Source organism: Phalacrocorax carbo, chromosome Z (genome assembly GCF_963921805.1).
Source record: "Phalacrocorax carbo chromosome Z, bPhaCar2.1, whole genome shotgun sequence".
NCBI lineage: Eukaryota > Metazoa > Chordata > Aves > Suliformes > Phalacrocoracidae > Phalacrocorax > Phalacrocorax carbo.
Window position 1 is genome coordinate 15,951,302 of NC_087548.1, and position 27,532 is coordinate 15,978,833.

General features: G+C 37.8%; 1 protein-coding gene across 3 annotated transcripts in view; it reads left to right on the forward strand.

Annotated features, from left to right (window-relative positions):
• WDR70 (WD repeat domain 70) overlaps window positions 1-27,532 on the forward strand; it is a 153,450-nt gene that overhangs the window by 117,555 nt on the left and 8,363 nt on the right. For all 3 annotated transcript variants that reach the window (XM_064439032.1, XM_064439030.1, XM_064439031.1), the window contains exons 12-17: window positions 4,736-4,820; window positions 5,889-6,027; window positions 22,915-23,015; window positions 24,487-24,566; window positions 26,762-26,878; window positions 27,262-27,424. In XM_064439032.1, coding sequence (XP_064295102.1) covers window positions 4,736-4,820; window positions 5,889-6,027; window positions 22,915-23,015; window positions 24,487-24,566; window positions 26,762-26,878; window positions 27,262-27,424 — 685 coding nt within the window. The remainder of the gene's footprint in view (window positions 1-4,735; window positions 4,821-5,888; window positions 6,028-22,914; window positions 23,016-24,486; window positions 24,567-26,761; window positions 26,879-27,261; window positions 27,425-27,532) is intronic.

The following is a 27,532-nucleotide window of genomic DNA, read 5'->3' on the forward strand; positions in this document are numbered from 1 at the left end:
TCAATCACCTCCACCACTGTTGGTGCCTCGTCCCCTTTGCAGGACACTACTGCCAACGAGTTTGTATACGAGGATGGTGCGCTCTGTACAAACTTCCACCACATGGGTCGTGTGCACTCGGCTTCATCTGGATCTTTGGATGACTGTTGATCATCCAGGTCAACATAAATCATCTCAAGCACAGCTAATTCCCTTAGATACTGAATGCTTTTCTCCATGGTTGTCCATTTTCCTAGGCAACACACAATATCTTCCTTGAAGGGATACCTTTCCTTCACTCCGGACAGGAGTCACCTCCAGAGGCTGAGGGCTTGTGTCCCTTTTCCAATTACTTTGTCCCCTTCCCCAGAAAGGGAACCCAGTTGTTTGGCTTCTTTTCCCTCTAGTTCCAGGCTACTGGCCCCGTTATCCCAGCATTGGGGCAGGCAGGTGACAATGTGCTCACCTGAACGACAGCTGAAATCTTTTCGCATATCTCTCAACTTGCTCAAGGACAGGGATCGGGTGGTCTCTATTTCATTTATGACTTCTTCCTACTCTCCTCGTGATGGCCCTGCTTTTTCATCATCCCGTTCTAAACGAGTTGATGTCCGCTTCCAAGGTTTCTTCTTGTGTATGGGGGCAACTGATACGGGTTGATTCTCTGAGCCAGCTCCAGTACCTGCGGTGGGGGTTTGAGTGGCTGCAGTGCTTGTCCTGGGGGTTTGAGTGGCTGCAGTGCCTGTCCTCAGGGCTGGAGTGACTACAGTGCCAGTCACTTTGCATTTCAATCCAGAGACCTTCTCTTCCCCTTGGGGGCACTGAATACTGTTGAGCAGGGCTCAGTACACATGGGCCAGGCCCCAGCACGTTGCAGTGATCTGTGTCTCTCTGGAGTTCCCAGCATAACAACGTACTTTCTCCAAATATTCTACTAGTTTTTCAGGATTCTGCACTTGTTTGGGGGTGAAACTCCAAAACACTGAGGGTGCCCACTGCCCTAGGTATTTGCCCATGCTATCCCACATGCCCTGCCACTTGTAACTGTCAAGCCTTGGGGCAGATTTCTGGGTGATATTCTTAAGTTGCTTAGTCAAAACCAAAACAACATGCCCAAAAACTAACAGTAAGTATATCTTAACCACCCAAGGATGTTCAAGATACAAAAAGGTTGTTGTAATAGAGGCAGAGACATCATAGAAGCAAGTTGCAAAGATACCATTCTGTATTTCCTCCATATAAAAACTCTCAGAGGAGGAGGTATAATTGCTAATTGCCTCAACAAGGTGGCATCCAAAGTACAGTAATGGTTTCAGAAATAACCCCAAATACCAGATAAAGCTAAAAACCAGTGTTTGCATAACAAATCTTTTAGGCAAAATGTTACTTATCACAGCAGAACACAGCAGACTAAACAAACCAACACCAATCTTTAACACAAACTGCAAAAACAAGAACATGGTGCTGTGACCAGCAGCTGTTATTATCAAGAACGCTCATACCCCACATTGGGTGCCAAAAAAGACTGTTGTGGTTTAGCAGGCAACTCAGCCCCACACAGCCGCTTGCTCACTTCTCCACCAGTGGGATGGGAGAGATAATCAGAAGGGTAACGCTCGTGGGTTGAGATAAGAACAGTTTAATAATTAAAAGCAACAACAACAAAAATGCAATGGGAAGGAAAACAATGAGAGGCATAAAACCCCGGGGGGAAAGGGGAATGGACCACCAAAACAAACCGCACATGATGCAGCCACTCACTAACCTGGCACTACCAATCCCCAAGCCACAACTGTGCCCTGGGCACCAGCTGCCCCCTTTAATATACTGGCCATGGGGTCACATGGCATGGAAGGAACCTGCCATTGGCCAGTCGGGGTCAGCTGTCCCGGCCGTGGCCCCGCCCCTCCCAGCCTCCTGCCCTCGCTGCAGAGCATGGAAAGCTGGAAAGGTCCCTGACCACCACAGGCACTGCAGTGAAGAGAATTAACCCCTTCTCAGCCAAACCAGCACACTCTGCTTTCCCCAGTGACCTCTGTGAATATTTGTGTTTGAGCTTTGCTTTCAACACAGAGCTCCCTGTTTAAAATAGGAGCTTCTTGAAGGGTGTTGCTGACCTTTTTATGTTTTCGGCAGCACTTTTGTTTCTTTTGGACCCATTTGCATCCATGTACTTGTGTTCCTGGTCAGTATCCTCTGAAAAGAAAAAAAGAAAAAACAAACCACCAGATAAAATCTTTGTAGTATCAGTGCATTGGCCTTATTTTGACTAAAAGCAATTTGCAAAATGCCTCTTCTGGCTCACCAAGGACTTTTTCTAATTGTTACCTCTTGATAAATCCAGTGCTCGATACCATTGGCATAATGGTGTCTGACCTGATCGTATCAAACTAGAGCCTGTTTATTGGTATCTTTCTCACTGAAATGGCGAAAAACAGAGTTTGAAATGCTACTAAAAATACTATAAAAGCTTTAAATAATCCTGCCAGGCTTTGGAGAAGTCTGCCATCAAGAAAAAACCTGAAAGATCTGAGTGAACTATTTTAGATGCTTCATACTGAACCGCACAAATTCTGTTAATATGTTTTTGTTTAAGCATAACTCTCTTTGTCTGTATACAAAGTAATTAAAAATAGATCAGTACTGCTACAGCTCTTGTAAAGGAGCCCCTTAAGCATTGATGGAAGGATCCTACTGGAAAAAATCCCTGGTATTTTTGAAAGTTAACATGTCTGTTCTCTTAGTGACAGTGAATTCAACTCCAAATGCAGATTAGATTCAGGAAACAATATTGTATTTGCAACACAGAAAATTTTAATTAGAAAAAGTGAATTTGAGGAAATTCTTAATGACGGTAAGAGTTTCACAGCATTGGCCAAGTCGTTCGACTAGCATTTCTCCCTTTCCAAATATTTAATCATCTATTTCTGCACAGTGTAAGACAATGTTTATTTGCAATTAACCACAACTTTTTGAGTCCTTCTAGAGTCTTCTAACTTTTTAAACCAGCAGATTACATTTTCTTTTTAGTGGGAGAGCTATAGCTAAATGTCTGCCTGCATCTCTCCTGCTATAGCCTGGCAGGACTACAGCTTGAAGATCATGTCAAGGCTCATTCCATTGGGAACAGAACAGCCTTGGCTGCTAGCCTTAAGTCTGTCCCTATCCAGCAGATATGCAGAGTGGCCAAATGGTATCCTTTGCATATATTTATAACGTGCTGGTGCTTTAGATATAACATCTTGCCGATAAGCATTTTTTTGTTGCGGGTCGGAGGCAAAAGGGAGGGTTCACATTAAAAGACCAAATGCTTTGAAGTGCCTGGGATGGAGTCTACTGGGGAACAATAACAAAACAGATTTTCCCAAAATAGGAACTCAACATTTTTCTTTCTTGTCATTTTTGAGCTTCCCAATGAACAGAAATATACTCTGCTCTAGACATCATTTATCTAAGTTGTCCGCTTTTAAAAAATATTTTGTAGTAAGGAGTTATCCTAGTCTTTAATATAAACATACATGATGTATGAGGTCACACGTTACTGCTTTCTCTATAAAGAGTACTGCTGGCCTTGATTTCTTTTGTTACAGCATGTTACTTTTTCTTTTTTTAAAAAAATTATTTCCAAGGCCTCCTTTAAGCTCTTGATCTCAAAGGCTGTGAATCCACAAAATATTTTTAGACAATAAAATTACTTCCCTGCAAGGTTTCTGCTTTGGAAGCAAGCAGGTCTGTGGATTACCAGTCACTTGCCTCCTTTTCCTCCAAGGTCAGGAAGATTTTGTAACCTTTTGTCTAAAATTAATCTCTGGATATTTTTAAAGAGAATTGTTGTTTGAAAGTCCTTCTCTTCACCCCTGGAAGCACTGAGGCACTGATGTCAAATGCAATGAGATGTCTAGGTGTCCAAGTGAGGTGCTTCAAATCTCAAATTCTGTAGCTCGTCTCATGCTGGAAATATGTATCCCAGAGGGATGATCAGCAGAGGTGTAGATCTCTGAGAATAACTAACTAATCTCTTTTTTTTTTCCCTCATGTTCTCACTTTGTTAATATGCCATAACTTTTCGAAAAAGGAATAAACAGCCTGACTTTTACTGGCCTACAGTCACATCATGTTTATCAAACACAGATGAGAATTGCTATAAATGTCTTGCTATAACCTCAATTTTGGCTTTTATGGCCAAAGGTGGTGTGAAGGGGTGTGAAAAGTGTCGGTTCACTTGCTTCCCTTCTCCCCTTTCCCCAAGGATTTCTGACTGATTCCAGGGCCTGTTCTCTGTACTGAGATTGCAGTTTGTTGTGGTTTGCCTCCTAAAGAAGGGGGAAGACTTCATGTGCCTTCCATTCTTCCTGATCATTTTTTCAGGGCAGGTGGAAATCAGACATGTAAAATTTGTTTAGTTTTTTAATTTCTTCTGATATCTTAGAAGTTAAATTTACTCGTAGTAGCAAAGCACCAACGCTCACACACACAGAATAAATGTATTCAGGGAACCCGATTCCACTGTGGGTAATGGTTCTTGGCAGGAGGGATTGCCATGATGGAGTTGAGCCACCAAGGAGAGGTTTCTGATCAACTGGAGTGCAGCAGATGGAACTTCTTATTCTTGCACTTTCATAGTCATCCCCATTTTGAATGCTTCTACCATATCACTCTGTTCTTTTTGTGTCCGAATTAGAGGACGAATTTTCTGCACATCTGAATTCTTGACTTAAAATCTTTATTGCTAACCTTCATCCCTTTTGTTTCATAGGAGATGATACTTTAAAGATATGGGATATTAGACAATTTAAAAAGCCTCTTAATTCAGCAGAAAGACTGCCCAGCTTCTTTCCAATGTAAGTATCTAACTTACTCCAGCTAGTAGAAATACCAATAGTTGGATGAGCAGGATGGGGTCTGCCAGAGTTCTCTTCCTCAGTTCTCACTAGGTCCACACCTGTGCAGAAAGGACTGCACTGGGAGGACTGTGCCATGCAGATTCTTGTCTGGTTTAGTACTTCACATTTCTTTAAAAGATCTCGTTTGTGTGATAATTCATAGCTAGCTTTGCTTCTTTTATTCTATTTTGCAGCCTCATATGTCTTATGTCCGATTAGATTAGCAACTTTTCAGGTAGAGGCCAGTTCATTGCCTTATGTTTGTGTAATGATCTATATAAGTACTCCTCATTCTTATTTGGTCTATGATTAATAAAAAAATTGAAAAGTAGACATAACATGAATGTGCATGGTATGAATTCAGGTTATGATGTTAGATGTGCTGATGACAGCATTCTTTGGTACTAAAATACTGTGTTGTACTACACAGTGCTAAGTATTGTATTTAATATTTTTATTGGTATTACCTGCATTTCTATCACTGTAGCACAGCCAAATCCAACTCTAAGGACAATTTATTCTTTTGAAATAAGATCTTAGAAAGGCAGTTCTTCGACAGCTCAATCTTGACTGCAGTTTGTAGCACAGAGGAAAAGTAAAAAAACAAATATTTTTGGCTACTTTATAAACACACTGACTTGCATCACTGAAGAATGTATTATCAGCAAAAACAGATTTCATGATTGATTTATTTTTATGGTGGTAATCAGATTTGAAAATACTTTTCTGTTTGTTTCTTATGTTGAAAAGTTTACTAGACTTTTGAGCGGAGTATAATTTTGTTGGGAGGAGGATTTTTCTTGGATCTGCCAGTTTTGCAGATTCTGTGCACAGCTGTAATTGTACATGTGAACTGTGTCTAATAACTATAGTAATAGTTGACAGCTGGCAAAAGATTTTTCAAAGCTTTGTCTTGAAAGGATTAACAAATAGAAAGGATTATTTTTAAGGAGTGCAATTTATATATAAGTTCCCTGTACATTAATTATTGCTTTGCCCAGAATAATGATTTGTTTTCTTCAACAGGACAGATTGTTGTTTCAGCCCAGATGATAAAATACTGGTCACAGGCACCTCTGTTAAGAAAGGTGGTGGCAGTGGGAAGCTTTTTTTCTTTTATCGGGAGACGTTCCAGAAGTTGTATGAGATAGAAGTTACAGATGCGGTATGTATTTTAGTTTTCTTTTGTCAAATATTCAAAATATAAATTAAATCTTAATCATATGCTTTTTTCCCCCCTCATACAGGTAATGAGTTACTAACACTACTGTAATTTTTCTACTCGATATTTAAGGGGCAGAGGTAGAGTGGCCTCAGTAGGTGCTATTTTTCTTTCAGTTAAAAAAAAAAGATAATCTTGGGACAGGTGTTTATGCACTAGGAGATCCCTGCTTTGGTGCTACCACTGCATTTCTCAAGGATTTATGTGAACCCTTCTAGATCGGTCAAGTGTGGCATGAATCCTAAAAATCTTACTAGTTTATGCTCTTTACTCCACCAGTTTTCATGATGAAATACCATATTGTGACAAAACTTCTACTTGTCCTTGAAACTAGACTTGTGATTACTATAGAATTATTTCAGTGGGCTCTAGCTTGTGTAAATGCAACAATTTCATGGCAAAAAGAAGGCATCATTAAGAATCCTCCATCAGAAATACCATTCTAACCATATGGAGAGAATAATGGAATAATATGGAAACCTAAAATTTTGAATCTGTAATACAGAAGAGTCTGTGTATGACATGAACTGCCTAGCTATTCCCTTGTACAGAAGGAAAAAGCTTAATAACAGAGTTGAAAAAAGGCCGTTTCACTCTTGAGGAGTACACGCAGGCTTATAAATTGTAACAAACAACAGGGTCAAATCTTCAAACAGAATTGCCATTGCTTAAGTATGGCAAGGTATGCTTACCTCCCATTAGTTTTTGCAGTCAGTCAGATAGCAACTTCATTGCTTTGTTTCAGGGTATTTTCTCCTTCTGCACTTTTCTTAACCCAGCACAGCGGTCTTTCCTGGGACAGCAGACCAAAACAGTGTGCTGGAGATAATTTATACAGCATTTATATTTGTGTTTACTTTTCAAATCCCATTTTCTCTTCTAATTCATCCTAAAGCAAAATCTGCTTATGGATGAATTTGTTTTATCCATGATTTTTGTGGCAGGAGTCTTGCAAACTGAAAATTCAGAATTCATGTCAAAGCAGAAAGGAGGAGAAAACCCTCTGGTTTTATTTTAAACATGTATTCTAAGTACATTTTCATTGGACATTGGAAGTTTCATTTAGTACTAAAGAATTTCTCCAAAGATAATATAAATTGGATTTTAAATTTTTCTCCTATGGAACATACCAAACCTCAACTTAACTCATGAGCCTTTCTAGTGGATTTTTATTTTCTGATACAAATATTATAACCAAGTATTTATAACCTTTTTCTGAGACAAAACATGAATGCCTCAGTATCCCCTCTGAAACTTCATGACAGAGAAAACAACTGCATAAGATAAAGTGTGAGAGGTAGGTTCTTGTAGGACCTTTCCTGTCCTTAGGCACAGGAAGCAAAATAGCTTAGCAATTCCATTTATGATGACTTTTGAATCCTCAGAGCTAAGTGTCTGGGTGTGGACAGGACGGCATCTCCATTTAGTGGTGGTGAAGAATGTAACAGTGTACAGAAACTTCACTTGAGCTTTAAGACTGCAAGAATGAGAACCTTGTCAATGGTGGATCCTGTATTTCCAAAAGACATTAAATAGTGAGAATTTTTGCTCACCAACCTCTGTTTTGCATTCAAAGGAAATATAATTTTCATTTGCTAACTTTGTCTCCCAGAAAAATTGTTCTTTAATTCTCTGAAATAGAGGGTACTGTTACCTGCTGAGGTAGATGATGCTACCGGAGAGTCCAGAAAAGATTGTTCTGCCATCAGTTTCTCTTGGAATTGAGAGGTGTATTTCTGTTCTTCTGCTTTAAAATGCAAAAGAGATGTGGAGCTGAGAACCAACAGTAGGAAATTGTTGGAAAAACAAAGTTAGGGGTCAGTAAGCGACTTCACTGGGGCCACTCGTGTAAAATTATAAGTGTATGTACAAATCTCAGCAGGTTCATAATTTCATACTGTAAATTTGTACAGGTGGTGATATTTTTATGGTACTTTTTAAGACTGTAGTAAATCACTTTTGTCTATAGAGTTTTAGTGCTGCTGTTTTTCTTCATTTGTAGTTAAAAAAATTTAAGACTGTCATTCTCCTGCTTTGAATATAATGGATTGAATGAAAATAATGGAAAATAGGTAAAGAGTTGAGATTTATAAATGCTGATTATATGACATGATTTTTCAGCGAGTCAGCACTAATAATACCTCTACAATCAGTCTGTCTAGCTCTCAGCTTCAATGCTACACATCTAAGAACAGCACAGATAAGCATATCAACTTGAATCTAAGAGAATAAGGATTACTATAAGTGGTGTTATAAAATAAAAGCAGTGTATTTTTTCAAGATCTTTCTATTGTTTGTATTTTTTGCTTTTTCATTAGTGTTCTGTTCTTGTTCTCAAATTGCAGTGTTTGATGAAATATAAATGTATAAAGACATGCTAAAACCAAATGAATTTTCAAGAAGCTGGCTTTTGCATTTTGTAAGCAGTACATGCAGTTTGTTGGAAAGATCATTGGCCTATAAATTGGTAGATTAATATCTTGTGTGTAGCTTACCACAGCATTTTTTCAGCAGTGCAGTAATTGCTTGCTTTCTACAGACTACTTTCCTAGTTTCCATTTTTCCTTATACTCTCTCAAAAATGCAGATAGCATTAAGTTGTAATTAAAGATAAACACACAGTGTTGTCTAGGACTTCAGTTTGTCTTCTGTAACTAAAAATCATTCTTTTCCTTTTGTACATTTTCCAGAGCTTAAGTATGTAACTTCAATTTTCTATTTTTGGGGTTTTTTTAGGCATTGTGTAGATGAAGTTACACTATGCCAATATGTGTAGTAAAAGCACAAATACACCAATATCTGTCTCTGCAATGAGCTTGATCTGCTCTCATTCCTCATTAAAATAATTTCAGTGTTTTCAGTTGGATTTAGTCCAAATTGCTGAAGCAAAAGGGTATCATTAGTCATTTATTTCAAGTGTAAAATGAAAATAATAATAGGACTTTTTGAGGGCAATTGTATACCACTTTAGTGGTAGGACGTATATAATCAGAATACCTACTGTGAAGAGAAAACAAACTATTAATGCATTATGTTTTTAATTTCACGAGGGTTTTTAAAAAGGTATGCTGGTAAGGTTAGAAAATTGAAAAACACTAAAGATCAGTAAACATTATCTTAAACCTCTTTGGTAAATAGCCAGTGCAGTTGGCCTGTGAATGAACCCAGGGGGTAATGGGAAAATATTTAATGGGAATGTTTGACCAAAGCTGTGTCTGGCATTCCTTTCCATCATACCACACAAACCTTTTTTCACCTTTTCTTTCAAGTTTTCATGGGAAAACCCATTACTGTTTCAGAGCTGCTGGAGTGAAACCTTGTGGTTTTACTAATGGACTAACAGTCTGATTAGTCTCTGCTGTTGTGGCTGCATATAGAATATTAATTTGCTTTTCATTTCATGTATTAGTCTTTTTTTCTAAGTCACAATCTGTGGCTAAACTAGTGACTATGTTGTTGTGTCCACTATTTAATGCCATCCCACCATGTAGGCATTGGGACTTCAGTAGAACTCAAGCTTCTTAGTTAAGTAGCAATATTTTTTGAAGAAAAACTAAATACCAGAAGTGGTGCAGACCGTGGGCTCCATCTCTGGCCAGTAGCAGCGTGCCACAGGAGGAGGTGTGAACAGGGCAAATACACATGATGCTTCTCTGACAGTACTGTTCTGCCTCTAGTGATCTGTGACTTAGAGATGTCTCATGCAGACATAGGAATTTTACAATTAATAGCACTCAGTGGATTTTTCTTCCATGAGTTTATCAAGGAGTGAAATTACCCATGTTGCAGGTTGCTGGCAGGGTCATTTACTTACTGCAGATTAGATAAAACCTCAGGAGTGGGAGCTCCTGCCTCTCCCACTCTCATAAGGAAGCTGATGCTCTGCGTGCAGTACTTCAGCCTCACACTGAATCAGTGTGTGCAGGTGTGACTGGGAATTATGAGGGATTTGTACTGTGACCATAGTTACGTATGCTAAACTTTACAGAATTCCTCTTTTTGTAGCAAGAACCAAACTTTTAACAATCCTGTTATGCATGTGCACTTTTTCATAGTCTTTCTGTCTCTGTTCTATCTTGACAGTATTATCTATGAATGGTTCTTTTGCTCTCACCTCAAATATCCACAATAAAATATTTATATTAAGCTTTCTCAATTTGAGCATTTGAGGCTTATTTGATGTGAAAGATTTATAATTGCTTGCAGGATATTTCTTCACTGCGTTTAGATGGATGAGAAGACTTAAACAGATGTCAGAAAATAGAACTGCCAGAAGAAGGGTACAAAGTGTATGCAGAGAAACTCAGAGGCCATTTCCCTTTCCTTTCCTCAGGTACCGTGAGGGGAAAGAAGACCTGTAGCTGCTTTAGGATGAGGTCTCATCTTTTGGGATGTCCGTGACTGCATCTCTTTCTGGAATGGAAGGGAGTTGTCATTGTCAGATGCAAGTCAGGGAGGTTTTATTCCTGGTTCTTGGTTTGATTATGCAAGTATGAGATCTTCATGGGAACCAGTTATCAATATGTAGTGTATGGGAAACAGAGTTGGGTACACAGCATTTCCCCCAGTGCCAATTTAATTTAAAATAGCTGTGGATAGCCACACAAATCACTCTCATGTCTGTCATTCATTTGGATAGTTCAAACAGATCATCCAGTAGCTACCCTTATTACAGACAAAATTGATTTTGGCAGCAGTACAGCAATCATTTTCCCTATATTGAGAGGAGAGGTAGTACACCCCCATTACTGCCAAGCAAGAATCTGCACTGAAAAAGAAAAAAAAAAGTTTTACAATTACAGAAATTGCTATTTTTAAAAGAAAATGTATGTAATGATTTATTATAAAAATAAGCCAAGATGAGAGATTGTGTACTTTATAAAATGAAAAGTGCAAGTTTTTAAAGTATCCTGCAGGTTTTTGTAGATAAGTGACAATCCAAACCATAGATCTTTTGTTGTTTTAGGAAACTTTTTTCTTTTAGGAGGATTCTTCAATATTTTCTTAGTTTGTCAAATATAAGCAGAAGTTAAATTATTAAATACATCTGAAAATACCTTTAAGAGATGTTTCAGGAGGGTCTTCTGAGACAAGCTATAAATAAAGCTTCTTTTTAGATTAAAGAGTGAAAAGGAAAGGAGGAGTAAGGAATATGAAACTTCCAGCATCCTTTATGCACAGTTGATATAGGATTGCAGTATTTCTTTCCTTGACCTCAAACGACATCATTTACTATTTATAAGGTGCAGTAATATATTAAAGGTCTTTTCCACTGTGGCCCATTTCACTAAGATTTAAAGCTTTTGAATTAAAGAAAAATAAATTCTTTTAACTTCTGGAAGAGATCATCATGCTACTTCTGGTTTTTTTTAAAGTGTTTTATTTTATTTGAAAGGCAAATCCACATTTTCCACAATAAGGAAGTAAACACAATAGTTAAGGTCCAGTAAATTTTTGTGCTGATTAAAGCAGAAAAGGAAAACTGGTATAAAAGGTTAATCACAGGAGTATGTTTTCTTTTACAGTGAGTTAACTTGTCAGTTTTTACATTCTGCTTTCATATATGTAACAACATTGTGGTCCTTCCCTTTGTATATCCTTCAGCAGCATGTACTTTGTTTTAGGGGAGCTGTCTCTGGAGGTTTGAGGTATATGACAGAAATAAACTGTGCAGGTTTTCTCACTGTAATGGGGCGTGGGGTGTGTATCTGAAGGTTATCTTCCCCCCCACCTTTTTTTTTTGTTGTTGTTGTTGCAGTGTACTGTGATAAAAGCATGGCTGTAATTTTAACAGAGCAGGTGCTTGGAAATGCCCTAGCATGCTATTACAAGGAAAACAGTTTGCCGCCTCGATTAAGTCACTTTTTCTATTCAGCAAAAAAGCGAGGGGTTGTTCAGTGGCTCAATTAAATTGTAAGAATATAATCTATAGCTGTACCTTGAAAGCTAAGTGATAGAGCGTTGCTAACCGTATGTTCTACACTGAGATCCTGCTTTAAATTATTGGCCTCTGACAATGTTTTTAGCATATTTCTGGTTTCTACATAGAAAATAGTAATTTTTTTCTGTTTCTGGTCCCTTTTCTATTGCGTGTTTCCACACATTTATTAAGTCATGTTTCACAAGAGAAAAAATTAGTGTTGTTTCCTCTAATACTGTATTCGCATGACATTTTAAATCTAATGAAAACTAGTCAATGCATTCTAGATATTACCTAACATCCCACCTTATTTATTGTAGTTGTCTCTTTTCCTTGGAAATGCTCCAGAGGAATCTCAAACCTGAAGATGTTTGCAATTGGGGTTTAAAGTAGATTTTTACTATAATATTAGTATATTTTCATTGTGTGTGCAGTCCTTTTTTGGATCAGAGCGTGCATAGTATCAACATATAAGTGTTAACCATCTTTTTGCTCAAAAGGAGAAACAAGGTGGAAGCAAACTGCTAGCAGTTGTTGTTCAGCTTCACAGACATTTGGAAATGGCACAGTTCTAAATCTGTTATTTAAATTTTTTTATTTTTTTTTTTAAATTAAAAATACAGCAGTTTTGTAAGAGTTACTCAGTCTACGTTTTACCCCTTCTCTGGTCAATGGGTGCATCCAGGAGGAAACTAGCCTTTCCCAGGTAGCGGTATGGCAAGCCAAGTTGTTGGCTTTTGGATCACCACTGTGTGTAAGACACCAGTGGAAAGAGATTACAGAATGTGCAGTGGAAATTAATGTTGTCTCTGAGCAGCATTATCTTTCTATGATTCTTAAGGCAGAACTTCTGTTCTTGGAGTCTCTGTCTCTGGACACAGTTAATGCAGCTGATGTTTCATGCAGATCTCCTGCAGAGAAGTGAAGGTGACTGTAGGAGAAGGAAAGACCTATCTATATAAAAGCCTTTCCTTACTATGTCTAACTTTATCAGTTGGTATAACATCCCACTCTGAATGTCAACCATGATCATTGGTTATTATGTAGAAATAGTGGTATTTCTGGAGGTAAAATCGCCATTAGCTTCAGATTAGAATATTGAGTTTCTGGGGTATTTTTGTCTTTTTAATTTTTCTTATAAAGTCCAGTTGCATAGAATCAGAGAGAAAATATTTCTTGGTACATTTTGGGGAAAAATGTGCTGAAACATTTGCTTAAAACTCTTTCAGGCCTGTTTCCGAACTTTATAGAGAATGAGGGCATGAGAGGGAGGAAATAAGTGTTTCGTTTTGAAGCTTTGATGTCTTGAAGACAGGCAGGAGTCACTCTGCTGCCTGTAAGTTACAACACTTGTGGGCCTTTCCTGCAGCCCAGCGTCATGAGATTTTTAGTGTATTCTGAGGCATTTTCCTTTCTTTTAAAAAGTAGCATATGCATTCTAACTGGGATGTATTTTACAATCAGTTGCCAAGAAGTTTTCAATCCATGAAAACCATGGGCCACTTCAAACATGTCCATGAAGATTTGTGCGAAGATTAGGTTTGTAACACCTGTACAGCAGTCTAAGGATCTGAAGGTTCTAAATGGCTCCACCCCTTCATTATAAAATGGAAAAGCTTGAAAACCACTGTTCTAATATCTTTCCTAATTACAAAAGTTGTTTAAAAGGTGTAGTAGCCAAACAGGGATGGGGAACATTTATTGAAAGATTTTGTAGTAGTGGGAAGCTGTCTTTAGATGTTAACATCCAGTTATTTTAATGTTTTATTTAAAGACATAGAAATCCTTTGAAATAAGTATAGTTTTTTTCTGAAATAACTTTTTACATTCCTCTTGTCTTCTGTGAAGATGTATCACTAAAGTCATATGGTATTAATGTTGTGCAATTTCCACAACTATAGAAGATAAAGCTGGAAGGCAGGCTGAGATTTGATCCCTCACTCCAGCACAAGCTTGAAACTTGTTACCCCTCTCAAATGTAAAGATAATGTAATATAACTATAGACCTGAGTAACGGGTAATGTTAATTTGAAAGGTAATTACTGTTTCATTAAAAAAATACTAAGAAGTAGTTAGGTTTCATAAGTAGTATTGCTTAATTGTGTTTTAAGCTCCTACGTTTTTGAAAGATATTGCATTGCACAAGCAGTTTTTCACCATGAATATGTAGGGATTTTACAGGAGGAAAGACAGAATAGATGTGCTAAATAAACTAGTTGTATGCATATTTGCATGGATTTGACAGACTTCTTTTTTTTCAGCATTGCTGGAATTTGTAAAAATTACAGTTAAGATAAATATTCAGTTCAGTCAGAAAAGCCCCATTTGGCCACTGCTGTTGTCACCTGTTCTTACAGAGTCCATGACCATAGTCAGAATGTCATTTTACACATTCACTATCTTCCCTGCTGATATGCCACTTACCCGGTTGTCTGAACAGCCAAGTGCAGCAAATCCGAGCAGCGCTCTTCAAACAGAGCCCATTACATACCGTCATGGCCACTGAAGCAAAGCATGCATGTAGAAAAGAGAGGTTTGTTTAAGTTTTTCTTTTCCTAAGTGAAAATATTTTCTTACAGCAGCAGCTCTTGCTGTCACTTTTTTATTGTATAGCTTTAGAAGAGATTCTGAAGGAATTATTTATTAGATTGTAGGTTTGGAAAGGGGTAAGTAATGCATAGGCTGTGTTTGTTTCTGGTTTATCACCATTCAGTTTCTAAGTATCTCCAGAGCAAAACCTGATCTTTCAAGCTAAGATTCTAAAGATTTGTTGGACGGTTTTAGGAGCTTATATCTGCACAAGGAGTATTTAATTTGGCTTCAAGGATTCTTTATCCTTGAACTGGAGAGCTTTATATAAGTAGCACAACATGCTGTAATATAGACACTCCTTAGTTTTCTGTTCTTATATAGTTATTTTGGCCGTTGTAGGCTGCAGGGATTCACCTGACCAAATACAGATTCTACAGCTGATCCAGTCACCCTAGGCTCCTTTTCTAATCATCAGAGAAAAATAAACACATCCAGACAGTAATTTTATCTAATCCAAAAATAGATATCTAAAATAGGTTAGATGAAGGCAACCGTAAAATGCTTATTCTCTCTGCTAACTATAAAGGAAAGTGAAAGTTTATAGGCATTTAAAGAGTAAACCTCTAAAGATGAGAGATGTAGACATCTTAAGTTCAGTGAGAGAAGTCCCACCTAAGATAATTCACTTCCCTCTGTTGGTGTTTATTTTCTCCTGCTAAAGCACTGGGATATTTCACCTCTCATGCTCCCACCTTGCCAATAGCAAAATAGGAGGCAATGGGTTACTTTTGCATTTATTTATATTGATTTAAGGATTTTTGACTGTAGGCACTTTACAAGAGAAAAGCCTGCCACTCTATGAAAGGATTGTGCTGGCTGAAAGTCAAGTCTGCATGCTCTTAACTTGCACCTGATTTCCAAACATAACTGTCAAAACATCAGCAACTTCACCTTAGGATTACAGAACTTTTATCTAAATTTTAACAAGCTTTTTTTTAAAAAAAAAACAAAATCAGTGGAAACATTACGTGAAGGAAACATCAAAACCCCGGGAATTCTTGTTTCAACAGTTAGAGATGTGTGAAAGCCTAGGAATAGCATGTTCCCTTTCCATTTTCAGTATTTATCTGGAATTAGTAGTAATTTTTTCTAGTGGTAATTTGCAAGGAATCACTTTTTCTAGTTTACAAGTGGGATGTTGGCTGCACACTTACCACAGAGGTAGTATGAATATTAGTTGTACATTAGCATCCTTCAGTAGAGACTTCCACCCTCTCACAGTAGTTTTCTGTATATGTGGAAGTAGACAGATGCATCTTTTCCATTTTCCAGATTTATTTGTCTGTTCTTTAGTTTAAATAGTTTTCACTAATAGCCATGGGAGCAGACATTAATTTAGTGAACTTAACCTGAAAGTCTGATAGCTGCAGATAACTGAATAATTAATCCTGGCATTTTGGAGCAAATGTATAAGCACACTGAAAGTTGAGTACTGTCAGAGAAGTGAAGAGAAAGAAAACTTGAAAAGGTTTTTTCCAACAGTGCATAACTGATATGGAAGCATGTTTTTCTTTCTTATTCCCTGCATGGCATGAGGAGCTTTACTAATGAGCTTGAAAAAGCTGATAAATTGTCATGCATTATCTGAAAATACACTCCACATGAAGTGTTCATTTTTGAAGACAAATCTATGGTATTAAACCTCAAAACTTAACTGTCTTTAGGGAGAAGGGGTTGTTTGCAAAGAAAACAATACCTGACTGAGAAGCAGTAAGACCTCCTGAAGGAGGGAAAAGGAATTAAAACATCACTAACATGTGCCCCCTCTAATTTACTTTTCATTTTGCAGTAGTAAGTAGAGAATATAGCCCATTGACCTAAGTGCTGCAGAAGTGTATGGTGATTACCATTTTCATCAAAAATATGAAAGTCCTTGGGATTTTGTGGAAAATGGTGAAACTTGATATCATGCCAGTCTTGCAGCAAATTATGACCTCCGTATTCCATTAAACAGGTATATGCACACACACATACGTGCCTGTTTAATAAAATTTTGCTAACAACAAAAAATTTGGCTATTACCTTGGAGTTTGTGTATGTATAAAGGTAGTTCATTTTGTTTATCTATCTATCTATCTATCTATATATCTATCTATCTATCTATCAATCAGTCGAAGTTTCATCTGAAATGCAAATACTAAGAAACCAGTGCTTTTGTACAGCTTCAGCTCACAGACATGTAAAATGTTAGTAGAGGAATACAAGAAGACAGCAGTGAAGGGAAACCTTAATTTTCCCTAGCTCTCTTGCAGCAGAGTGATAGAGGATAGAGGGAGTAATACTTTTAAGAGACATTCTTTATATAAGTTTTCCTTATTTTGTTATGTAATGGGCAACCTTTACATTCTGGTAGATTCAAAAGATATTAGTGAGATTAAGTGACTACTCAGGCCCTGGAATGTGTCAGAAAAATAAAGAACATTAATGTGAAGGCTATACATACTCTATAATATGCTGTACTTACTCAGGTTTTCTTCTTAATATGTTTTATCTATGTTTTTCATGGTGCATTCCCTCTGAAGCTTCTCACAACTCCCATAATCTCTGCCAGTCCTTTTCCCAATGTGAAACATCTCTAACCCTCCTACTCCCTCTTACGAGATTTTATCAAGCTTTCCTTGCCTTCCTGCCTTCAACCTGTACTGACCCGCCTAACACTGCTCTTCCCATCCTCAATCCACCTTACCCATGCTGTAAAACTAAATGTTTTCACCTGAAGCATGGGCCAGGGAACTGAATTTTGCCTTTGCTGCTGCAGTCTTGAACCATCTTTATAAGCAAAGATCCAGGACAATTCTTTCAATTCTTGACATTGTAGCTTTATGACCTTACCAGCTTCATGGTTTCATCTTAGGGGTAAATTTTCCATTCCTATGCTACATATAATTTTAATCTTTTCTTGCTGACCTTGTAAAATGCCCTCCCTGCATTGTTTACTCCTGTCAGGGTGTTACCCAAGTGCTCTGGACAGTTTCAGTTGAGGTAATTACCTTTTGCTTGCTGAGAAATCTGCTTCAGTTTTTTCTTCACTTTGCCTGTTAACATGGGGGGTATATTCCTAGGCCTGAATAAATGTCCCATTCTGGGTTACAGAAAATTATATTTCAGGCTTCAGTTTCTCATTTAGAGGCACTGCTATTAAATCCTGTCAAAGCACTGTTACGTGCATACTACCAGAAGAGCCATGTGTGTAAGTCACCTAGTGAGATTACCCAGATGGAGAATAATTTAACAGAAAAATTATTTGGTGTAGTTTACTGTTTACCTGCAGCAACAGCTCTGCTTATATGATACAAAAGGAAACATACAGGTGAGAACAGGCTGTTAGGGGTGAGACTGTTACGCATGGGAGTTCTGGGAGTTCTGGGACTGCACATGTCTAAGAAGAAATACAAGTGGAAGAGCACATGAGGGAATAGTGATATCATCACTTTTGCCTGTCACCTTGCTATGTATTTATGAGTTTTATGGTTTAAGATTACCACATATTATTAAGCTTTTAAGTTGTTATAGGTAACCTTTTCTAAAACTGGAGTTTATTTTAAAAGACCTGAGAAGCTGAAGTGAGTATAGTGCTTAATTTAAAAATAAGGTAAAAATTATGTCTTTTTCGGGTGATTAATAATTTTTATCTAAAACAATAGTATAGCAACTTTAGAAAAAGGTATGGTGAGTTTCAAGAACAATCAGTAATATGTTCTTATTTTATAAGGCAATTGTTTAAGAAGATAAATATTTTCATCCAGACTGGAACAAAATATGTCTTTAAAATTGTGTAGATAATTTTTGAATCGACCTTCAATTTAATTCAGTTTTACAAGGCAATCTGTTACCTGAAAATAATTACAAAGGCCTACTATCAATAAGACCCACTGAATCTGTTAGAACCTCTTGCACAGTGACAATGAAGGAGGTAAATTTGGAGTGTTTCTCTTCCTGTTAACATTTTTAATGTTTTCCCTGCCTGATGTCACAAAAATATTTTCACAATCTTTTTCCAGTATTTCCCAACACAGGCTACTGTGTTTGTATACACAGTAGGCATTGACAAAGGCTTTTCAGATCGATTTCATTTGAAGAACGTCATGCTTTTGCAGCAGCAAAAGTACCAAACAGCTTTTAAATTGTTACTAGTAATTTTCTCTTTTAAATCCTCTATTTTAAGAACTTACGGTCATGAAGCTGGCCACATCAGTTCCATGGAAAAAAATATTTTCAGGATTTTTATGACAGGTTTCCAGGATTTCATGCTCCAAAGATATACTGGCCAAAACATCCAGCCATTACAGAAATCTTTTTTCAGATGTTGAAGATGTTTATGTGATTATGCGTTCTGCATTTTATAATTCTTTGTTGTTATATAAGACATTATTTTCAATTTGCAAAATTAAGATATGACCTGGAACTTTTTGGATTTCAGAATCTACATAGATTTGTCTTGTTTCAGCTTTAAATGTTATAAGAAACAGGTTAAGTCTTTCTGTGTTGAATGTTTGAATCTAGAGTTAGTTAACTGAACTTTGTTGTTCTGGTGTTCCTATTTTCTGACTTTTGAAGCTGTCATCCACAGGATTTCCTTACGGCCAGTACTTACGGTTAGTCAAGACTTATGTGCTAGATTTCCATAAAGCAATGTTAGGCAGTTTAACTCCCTGCTCTTTTACTTCTCTTACCAAGCATGAAACCACCTTGGTAAGCAGAGTGAGTGAGAGCTTGCAGTTTGCTCTTAACTGCTGAGGTTATTGCTTCCAACCTGAACTCCTGTCTCAGCTGCAATTAAAACTGAAGTACCACCATGTTTGTGTTGGGTGCCACTGCAGGGCACAACCTTAAAATGAAACAAGTTATTCTTAAAAAGTGATTGTGGAATGGCAAATCGCCTTTTCATCTCAGAGGAACAGAAAGTGGCAGCAAGAAGCCCATGGGCATTTGCATCAGGCAAAAGAGTGTTGCCAGCAAGTCAAGGGAGGTCCTTATTCCCCTGTACACAGCCCTGGTGAGAGAGACATCTGTAGTGCTGGGTCCAGTTCTGAGCTCCCAGTACAAGAGAGAGATGAACATCTAGTGAGCCCAGTGAAGGACTGCAAAGGTGATTAAAGTCTTGGAGTATCTGGTACAGAAGGAAAGGCTAAAAGAGCTAGCGTTGTTCAGCCTGGAGAAGAGGAGGCTCATGGGGGATCTTCTGTATAAAAGCTTGAAGGGGGACAGGAGGGTGAAGCAGATAAAGCAAAGCTCATTGGCGCCCAGTGACAGGACAAGAGGCAATAGGCACAAAACTAACTATAGGAAATGCCACTTAAACATAAGAGAATAGTTTGGGGTTTTTGTGTTGTTGGGTTTTTTTTTTATGGTCCAGGTGGTCATACATTGAAGCAGGTTGCCCAGGGAGGCTGTAGAGTCTCCATCCTTGGAAATACTCAAAACCAAACTGGACAATATCCTGAGCTACCTGTAGTAGTTGGCCATACTCAGATCAGGGGGATTGAATTAGATGATCTCTAGAGCTTTCTTCCAACTGCAACCATTCTATAATTGTGTAAAATTCAGTATCAGTAGGTGGGTATCTACCTAGGCATATAGGTAGATGAAGCGAGGAAGACACTTCCTTTCCTGCTGTCAACGCACATATTTGCCTGGACCCTGAGAGGTAGAACCTTCTTTGAGCTGGAATTCAATGTTTAGCATTTCCAGTGATAAAGTTGTCTACCTGAGTTATTCTACGTGTAAACAGTAGGAAAGTTAGAGGCATTGAAGGATAAATGCACTTTAAGAATTAATTATTTTCATATGACAAAGATTCCCCTTTCTCCCTCACTCCCAATGTTAAGACCCAATGATCCCTTGGATCATTAGACTACATTAAGATTACAGTGATCCACTTGTTGTATAGTCATTTAGAATTTTTACTTCTTTAGGATTATATGATTGGGAAGAATTATTAGGATTTAGTTCAGGAATTCAATATTTTGGTCTTTTAAAAGTATTGCCTATTTCTAAAATAATCTGAAAATCTACATAAGTGGTTTTTATTATTATTATAAAGTAGGTTTATATGCCAGTGGATTAATAAAATTACTTGCATGTTCAGAGCTTGTATTTGTTTAGTTTTTAACAGGTTATATTCTGGAGACATTTTACGGTTTCAGAAGATTTATAGGGCTGCATCTAATGGCAGTTTCTTTTGCCTGCTCCGGAGCACGTGCCATGGTGGTTTTAAGCGCGCTGTGCGTGTTTGACAAGTTAGAAATTTAGCAATCCCCATCAGTGCTGAGCCACACTGTGTCAGGCTTTGTTTTTGTTGGCTGGTATCCAGTACCATGCTATAAAATACATTTACTTGACAGTAGAAAGTGGAGAGCCACATTAACTACAACGTTTAAAAAGGCTGGCTAAACACATGCAATAAATATTAATAAAAGAAAAGGCCACCCACCTTTGACCTTCAATACTTGTTATTAGCTTTGTGTGTTTTGGAGTTACCGTAGCATTCTGCGCATTACATAACAGTATGTAAGAATCTCTTACTTATTCAGACACCTTATTAGCAACCCTGTATTGGTTATTTTGGTTGCTTGTGGCAGGGATTGTGGACATAATGCATTATTAGAATTCTGCTTTATACTTCAGAGTTACCTGTAAAAAGCTTATTATCCTCTAGTTGTCTTGTAATAAGCAGGCCAGGTTTATTTGTACCTCTGAGTAAATGGGAAGGTATAATGTTGTATGTATACCTATGTAGGAGGAGGATGTTTTACAGAGGAACCTTGTAAAGAAAGGTGAAGTGATTAATGTAAACTCATCTCAGTCAATTTTTCTTCTTAAATAAGAACACAAAACAGAAAAACAGCTCAGAAGAGAGTCATCCATCATTTTGTAGTAAAATGAAGTTCTGATTCATGATGGCTAAATGGGCTTCAGAATTTTTTCGATGTTATGTGCCTCATAACATTCAAAAAGATGGGGTCTGGACCAAACCAGGAATCGTATAGAATATGAAGTGGGAAGTGATTCAGGAGACGCTAGAGCTGTGATATGTAACTGTTGTCTTCCAAATTAGATGGTTGTCATCTCCCAAGTTATAGGGCTGTATTGCACCCCTAATGGTATTTTAGCTTAGCTGTATTTCTCTTTGTTAAGACACTAGTGGTTCGCATTTTGTGAATTTCACGCACTGTGTTATGTTAAAAAAAATGTGTTTGTATATATATGTAGATACTTTAATGGTAGATGGATGATAGTGGTTGAATATTGAATAATTAATTTACCTTGCGAAGAGTCTATTCCTGGTTTTTGAGAACAGAGTAGTAGTAACCTTGGGGGAAAAAGGAGGCTAGAAAATGAGGAATGTTCAGTGAAATACTAACTGTATGATGCATCCTGCTAACTCTGGATACGTTTATTACATAGCTAACACAAACACTGTTAAGACCTGTCTTCAGTCTTGGGACAGTATCCCTTTAAGGAGTTACTATCTCTCAAAAATAGATACTTCTTCCCCTACCCCACCCCGCCCACACCCACCCCCCTTGGTCATGTGCACATACAGGTTTTGTATTTGTGTTAAGATGTGTTGTCCCTCATGACAGAAGGTGCCCACTTCTTTGGCTCTCTCCAGTCAGAAGCTCTTACAGAGTTTCTGTGCTGGCCTGCTGAATCAGCCTGAATACAGTAATCACATGGAGATTAAAAGTCACATGGAGAACAACACTGTGTATAAAAGAACAATACTCTTAATGTCTGAAAATTAGTTTATCTGCTGACCAGAAGGGTGACAGAGCTGTGAGACATTGGTTTCAAATACCAAGTTCTTCTGGGTGTTGTGAGGAAGAAAGAACCAAGAGTGAAAATCAGCTACTCTTCCATTTCCGCAGTGAGTGAGTGAAAGGTCAGCACTGTGTGAGAAGGGAAAACGAGATAAAGAACAGGGTGGGAGAATTAAGAATAAAAAATAAAAATGCAGAAGTCATGAAGGCCTGCATTGCTATATCTGAAGCACTTCATTGTTCTCCTTCAAATTCCCCTTTAACTTTCCATTTCCATTATGCCCACAAAGACCCTGGAGCAGTTAGCCTGTGGAAGCCACTTGTTATCACACTGCCACCCATTTGTACTTTCTTCTCTGCTTACAGCCATGTGTTGTCACTGCTTTTACATTGTATTCTGCTCGGGAGAGGAACTTCTATTCATTAACGTATTCATTTGTAAACTTAAGCAGGTTCCTGATACAGTGTGACTTTGATCCACTTTGACAATATGAATATTAATTCTAAGATCTAGATGAATAACCAACTAACTATCAATATGTTGCTTTCTTTCAGAGTGTTGTGCGTTGTCTTTGGCATCCCAAGCTGAACCAGATCATGGTTGGTACAGGAAATGGTTTGGCCAAAGTGTACTATGATCCTGTCAAAAGCCAGAGGTATGTAATTATGATTAACGATTAAGAACATTATTTTTTTCTCAAATTTAGCCTGATTCTGTGTTTCTGTAATTATACTAAGAAATCAGAAAAACTGGCTTAGTAGCATTTGTTTTGCAGAGTTTTACTTATTTAGTAACACTAGAAGGAGAAAAAAAAGAACCGTTTGTTTCTGAAAAGTGGCGCATTTTCCTCTGAGCTTTTCATGGTGGCTGTTTTACCTGAATTTACAGACATTTTCGGTTTTTCATTGCATGAAGTTTGGAGTAAGAATAACCAACTTTTCATCTGATCTCTTGGAGGGTGCTTGGAGTTTGCTGACGTGGTGTTATTGAATGGATGTTTATTGTATTTAGTCATATTTTTTGTGTCTTTTTTTTTTCCCCTGAAGTAAAAATTTTGTTTAAAAGCATTAGTTTAAACTTCAGTGTTTGTGAAGTAATACTGGAAGACCCAATTTGAGAGGGGGCAAACCAAGGAAGCACATTCCCATCTTTCTGCTGGTCTTCTCCCTCAGTCACCCCTATCGTGTGGATTTTGCCTGTACATCTAATGGAAAGGTGGTAGTGATTCATCAGAAGGTGACTTGTGAGCCTGGAATGAAGAGAAGAGGACTTAACTAGTACATAAATACTTCTTTTGCAATTAATTTGATTTTACTGTCTGGACTGGCTGGCGAACTGGGGCGTGCTTCCTTCCTGTCAGCGGGGGGAAGTGTATACTTCATCTGTACTGAGTGCTATGAACAAGATGTTCTTCCCATTATGTGCTCATCTTTGTTTCACTGGCACCCAAAAACATACTGTGTTACAGTTCACAGTTTCTGGATACTTACTCTGACCTGGACACTTGGATGTAAAGATAAACTCTGGTTTACAAGGTTATCAGAAATAGGTTTTATTTTTCTGGTCTTTGACAATTTAGAGAACGAGAGAGTTGGTCATCATTGGAGCTCTCTGCAAAGGGCAGCCGGAGTCTCCCAGGCGCAGACCACAAGAGCTCTAGCTCAGTTTTGTGCCCAATTTGTTTCCTGGTACTTATCATGAGGAGGAAAATACCACCAGTTTAAATCAGTCTAGCTGCAGCCAGGCGTATGCAGTCTTTACTTCTGCAGTGTTAGAGACACCTCTGGTCAGATAACTGCCACCTTTGCTGCTTAGGAAGAGTACTAGGAGCAAATCATTGCCCATGTTTGGAGAGGAGCACTTTCAGTGTGCATGCTACAAGTATTGTACACGAATGAAGTACAAAATTAATCTTCCACCCTTATTTCCGCATGTCATATAAACTGCTCTATAACAGGAACACTAACCTCTCTGCCCTGCTCCACATGTGCATAGACAGGCAAAGATATACACATTCATGAATATTTGAAATGTTGTATAGGTTTTTTTGAGAGTGTGTCTTGCATAAAAAATGTTTTCTGTTTGATGTAAACAGACCAACTGAACTGCTCTGTGTTTCCTCCTAGGGGAGCAAAATTATGTGTGGTCAAGACAAAACGAAAAGAGAGACAAGCAGAGACTCTTACACAGGATTATATTATAACACGTAAGGAATTTAAACATATCTTTATAGCAGCATCCTTAGCTCTTTCTCAGGTTTGAAATTATTTGCAGATCATTTAGCTTTATTTTTTTCCTTCTAAAAGTTGCGGTCTTTCATTAAGTATTGATCATTAGTGTGCAATGTTAGCACTCTTCATATAGATTTTTTGTAGCCTTGCACAACCAGAAAGATACATATTCTGTATGCTCTGTAAAGCTAATAGTGGTTGGTTGCTAGATTCTGATGCTCCTGGTAGGACAATGGCCTTAAAAAAAAAGGCAAAAACCCAAAACAAAACTAAAAAAACACCCAAAGAAAAAAATAAAAACAAACAAAAACCCACCAGAACCCTCCAAAATTTTGGAGCTTTCTTAAATATTCAGTTTTGCCTAAACTGAATTGTTGAGTGTAGATGGGTTCAGGAAGTGTTTTGCCACTTGGGAACATTAACAGTACCAGTGGCGAAATCAGAGACATTAGAGATAAGTCTTTAACAAATTCCAAGTGATTTTTTAAAATTTAGGACTTGCTCAAAGTTATATAGGGGTTTAAATAGCTTAAATATCTCTCTAGCCTCAGGGTTATACTTGTATAAGACCTTATGTTCATATCAAGGCTCACTGATGCATAAGAAATAGTTATTGTTACTATAGTCACTACGTTTAGTGATTTGCCTTTTCCTAAGGGAAATTTTATAAGGGGATGAGGGGATCGACTGAGAGATTTTGTGCCTCCCCATTAGCATTGCCCTGTGTAGTGTTTGCTCATGTGAAATGAGAACAGTCACACAGTTGTGCTGTCCTGCTTCTCTTCATCCTTTTCCAGTTCTGTGGTGTTTGGATTCAGCTGTTTTCCAGTAGTCTTGGTCTTAGAAATACGAAAACCATTTCTGTAAAACAGAGTTGTTTGGCAGCATAATAAATTAAAAAAAAAGTTTAGAATGAGAAAGTCTGAGCAGTCTTGGTGTCCAGGCCCATATCAAGGCATTTTGGTTCTGGGTTCCTATCTCAGGTACTTTCCAAGAACAGCAGTCTCTTGCTTACCTCACTGCTGCACATGTCCAGCTCCAGTTTTTGGGTAGCAGTGGGTAGAGTAGCAACTGGCAAAGTAAGGATATTTATCTCCTTTGGGAGATAAATCTCAATCCATCCTTACTACGGCTTTCACTATATCAGCACATGGTCTATTATCTAAATACTTTGTGTGCACTGTCTGTCGATAGTGTTTATACTGTAAAGAGCGTTTGTGATTTTTAAAAAACTTTCTGCTTAAAATAAATGAAACTTGTGTATGCAATGGCATCTATAAATGCCATTCAAAGATATACGTCCCAATTATGCTCAGTTTTGGAATTTTATCACTGAGTTTTAGCTTTTTAACTGTGTCTTCCACATAATTTTGACAGTAAATAAGGATACTTCCATATAAAGCAATGCAGAAAAATGTTTTAGGAATTTGTTTTGCAAATTCTTAAGTTTGTTGCATATTTTGGAAACTTTTCAGAGGTTAGGTGCCTGTCTTCTAAGCTTACAGATAGAACTGGAAAGAACTGAAGATCTCAGAAGTCGTTTTGCAAAGTGAACTGACCAAAACCATTACTGTGATACTTTAATATGTTCATGAGGAGGTAGAAGCTTTAAATCCTGATAATTTAGCCAGATTGTCTCGGTTACAGGTATTCTTCCAACCTTGATTAATCTCATAATTTAAGAGAGAACATGATTGTGACTTCATTTACAGAAACATTACGTTTTGGATCACTGAGGGGATTCCTCCCCTCTCTGTTTCAGATCCAGGAATGCACGTAGGGTTTTGTCATGCTGTTAGAGTGTTATAAAGCTGTAGAAACATGGAAAGTTCAGAAAAGAGCAATGAGTTGGTCACAATGCTGATGTTGAGAACTGAATGACAGAGAAATAAATTAAATATGCATAACCTATGCAAACAGTATTTCAGATTAAAGGCCTCTGCCTGAAGGAACCCTGGAAATCTGGCTGCTTTCATCTTTGAAAAATTCAGCAAAGCAGCCATCTAAAATACATCTCCATAAACCAATGCTTGGATACAGAAGAACTGTGAGGCTGCTTCTGCCACCTTTTCCATTGCAAGGAATAATCCCAGTCTTCGTCTGTGTAATTAAAACCCTAAAAAGGAAGTGGAATTTTTAACATCTTTTTCTCCAAATTGTGACCCTTCAGCCCATGCACTTCCGATGTTCCGTGAACCACGACAGCGAAGCACCAGGAAACAGCTGGAGAAGGACAGGCTGGACCCCATGAAGTCTCACAAACCTGAACCTCCAGTAGCAGGACCAGGTAATCTAGCATAATCATTTCAGACTGTCGTATGACAAAGGGACCGTCATGCTTGGGTTCTACACTCATTCGGCTTTGCATTCAAACTTTTTTGGGTGGCGACTCTACTATTTATGGGCAGTGTCCAGCACTGTATGGCATTGGCCTTTGATTGGAGTTCTTGCCTGGAATAAATTAATAATCACAATGACTTACTTTAAGTTATATAATCGGTAAAACATGTAAATGAAGCTCTAGATTAGACTCTTCCTATAGTATTAAATAACTTCTTTGTATCAGATCACTGTTAGCAAACACAATACAACTTTTCTGTGTTTATTTCTTAACTATTTTTCTGTCTATATAAAATACTCTTTCTTTTCCTTTTTTTTTTTTTGCTACAGGTCGTGGTGGGCGTGTTGGAACTCATGGAGGTACCTTGTCATCATACATAGTCAAGAATATTGCACTGGATAAGACAGATGATAGCAACCCTCGAGAGGCTATATTACGTCATGCAAAGGAAGCAGAGGAGAATCCATACTGGGTTGCCCCGGCATATGCTAAGTAAGGAAACGATTAAAAATAAAAGTAATATTTCTACGGGCCAGTGGGAGTTCAGTTAAAATAGAAGACACACATTTTTAATTATATACTTTGCCTTTTCTGGATTGC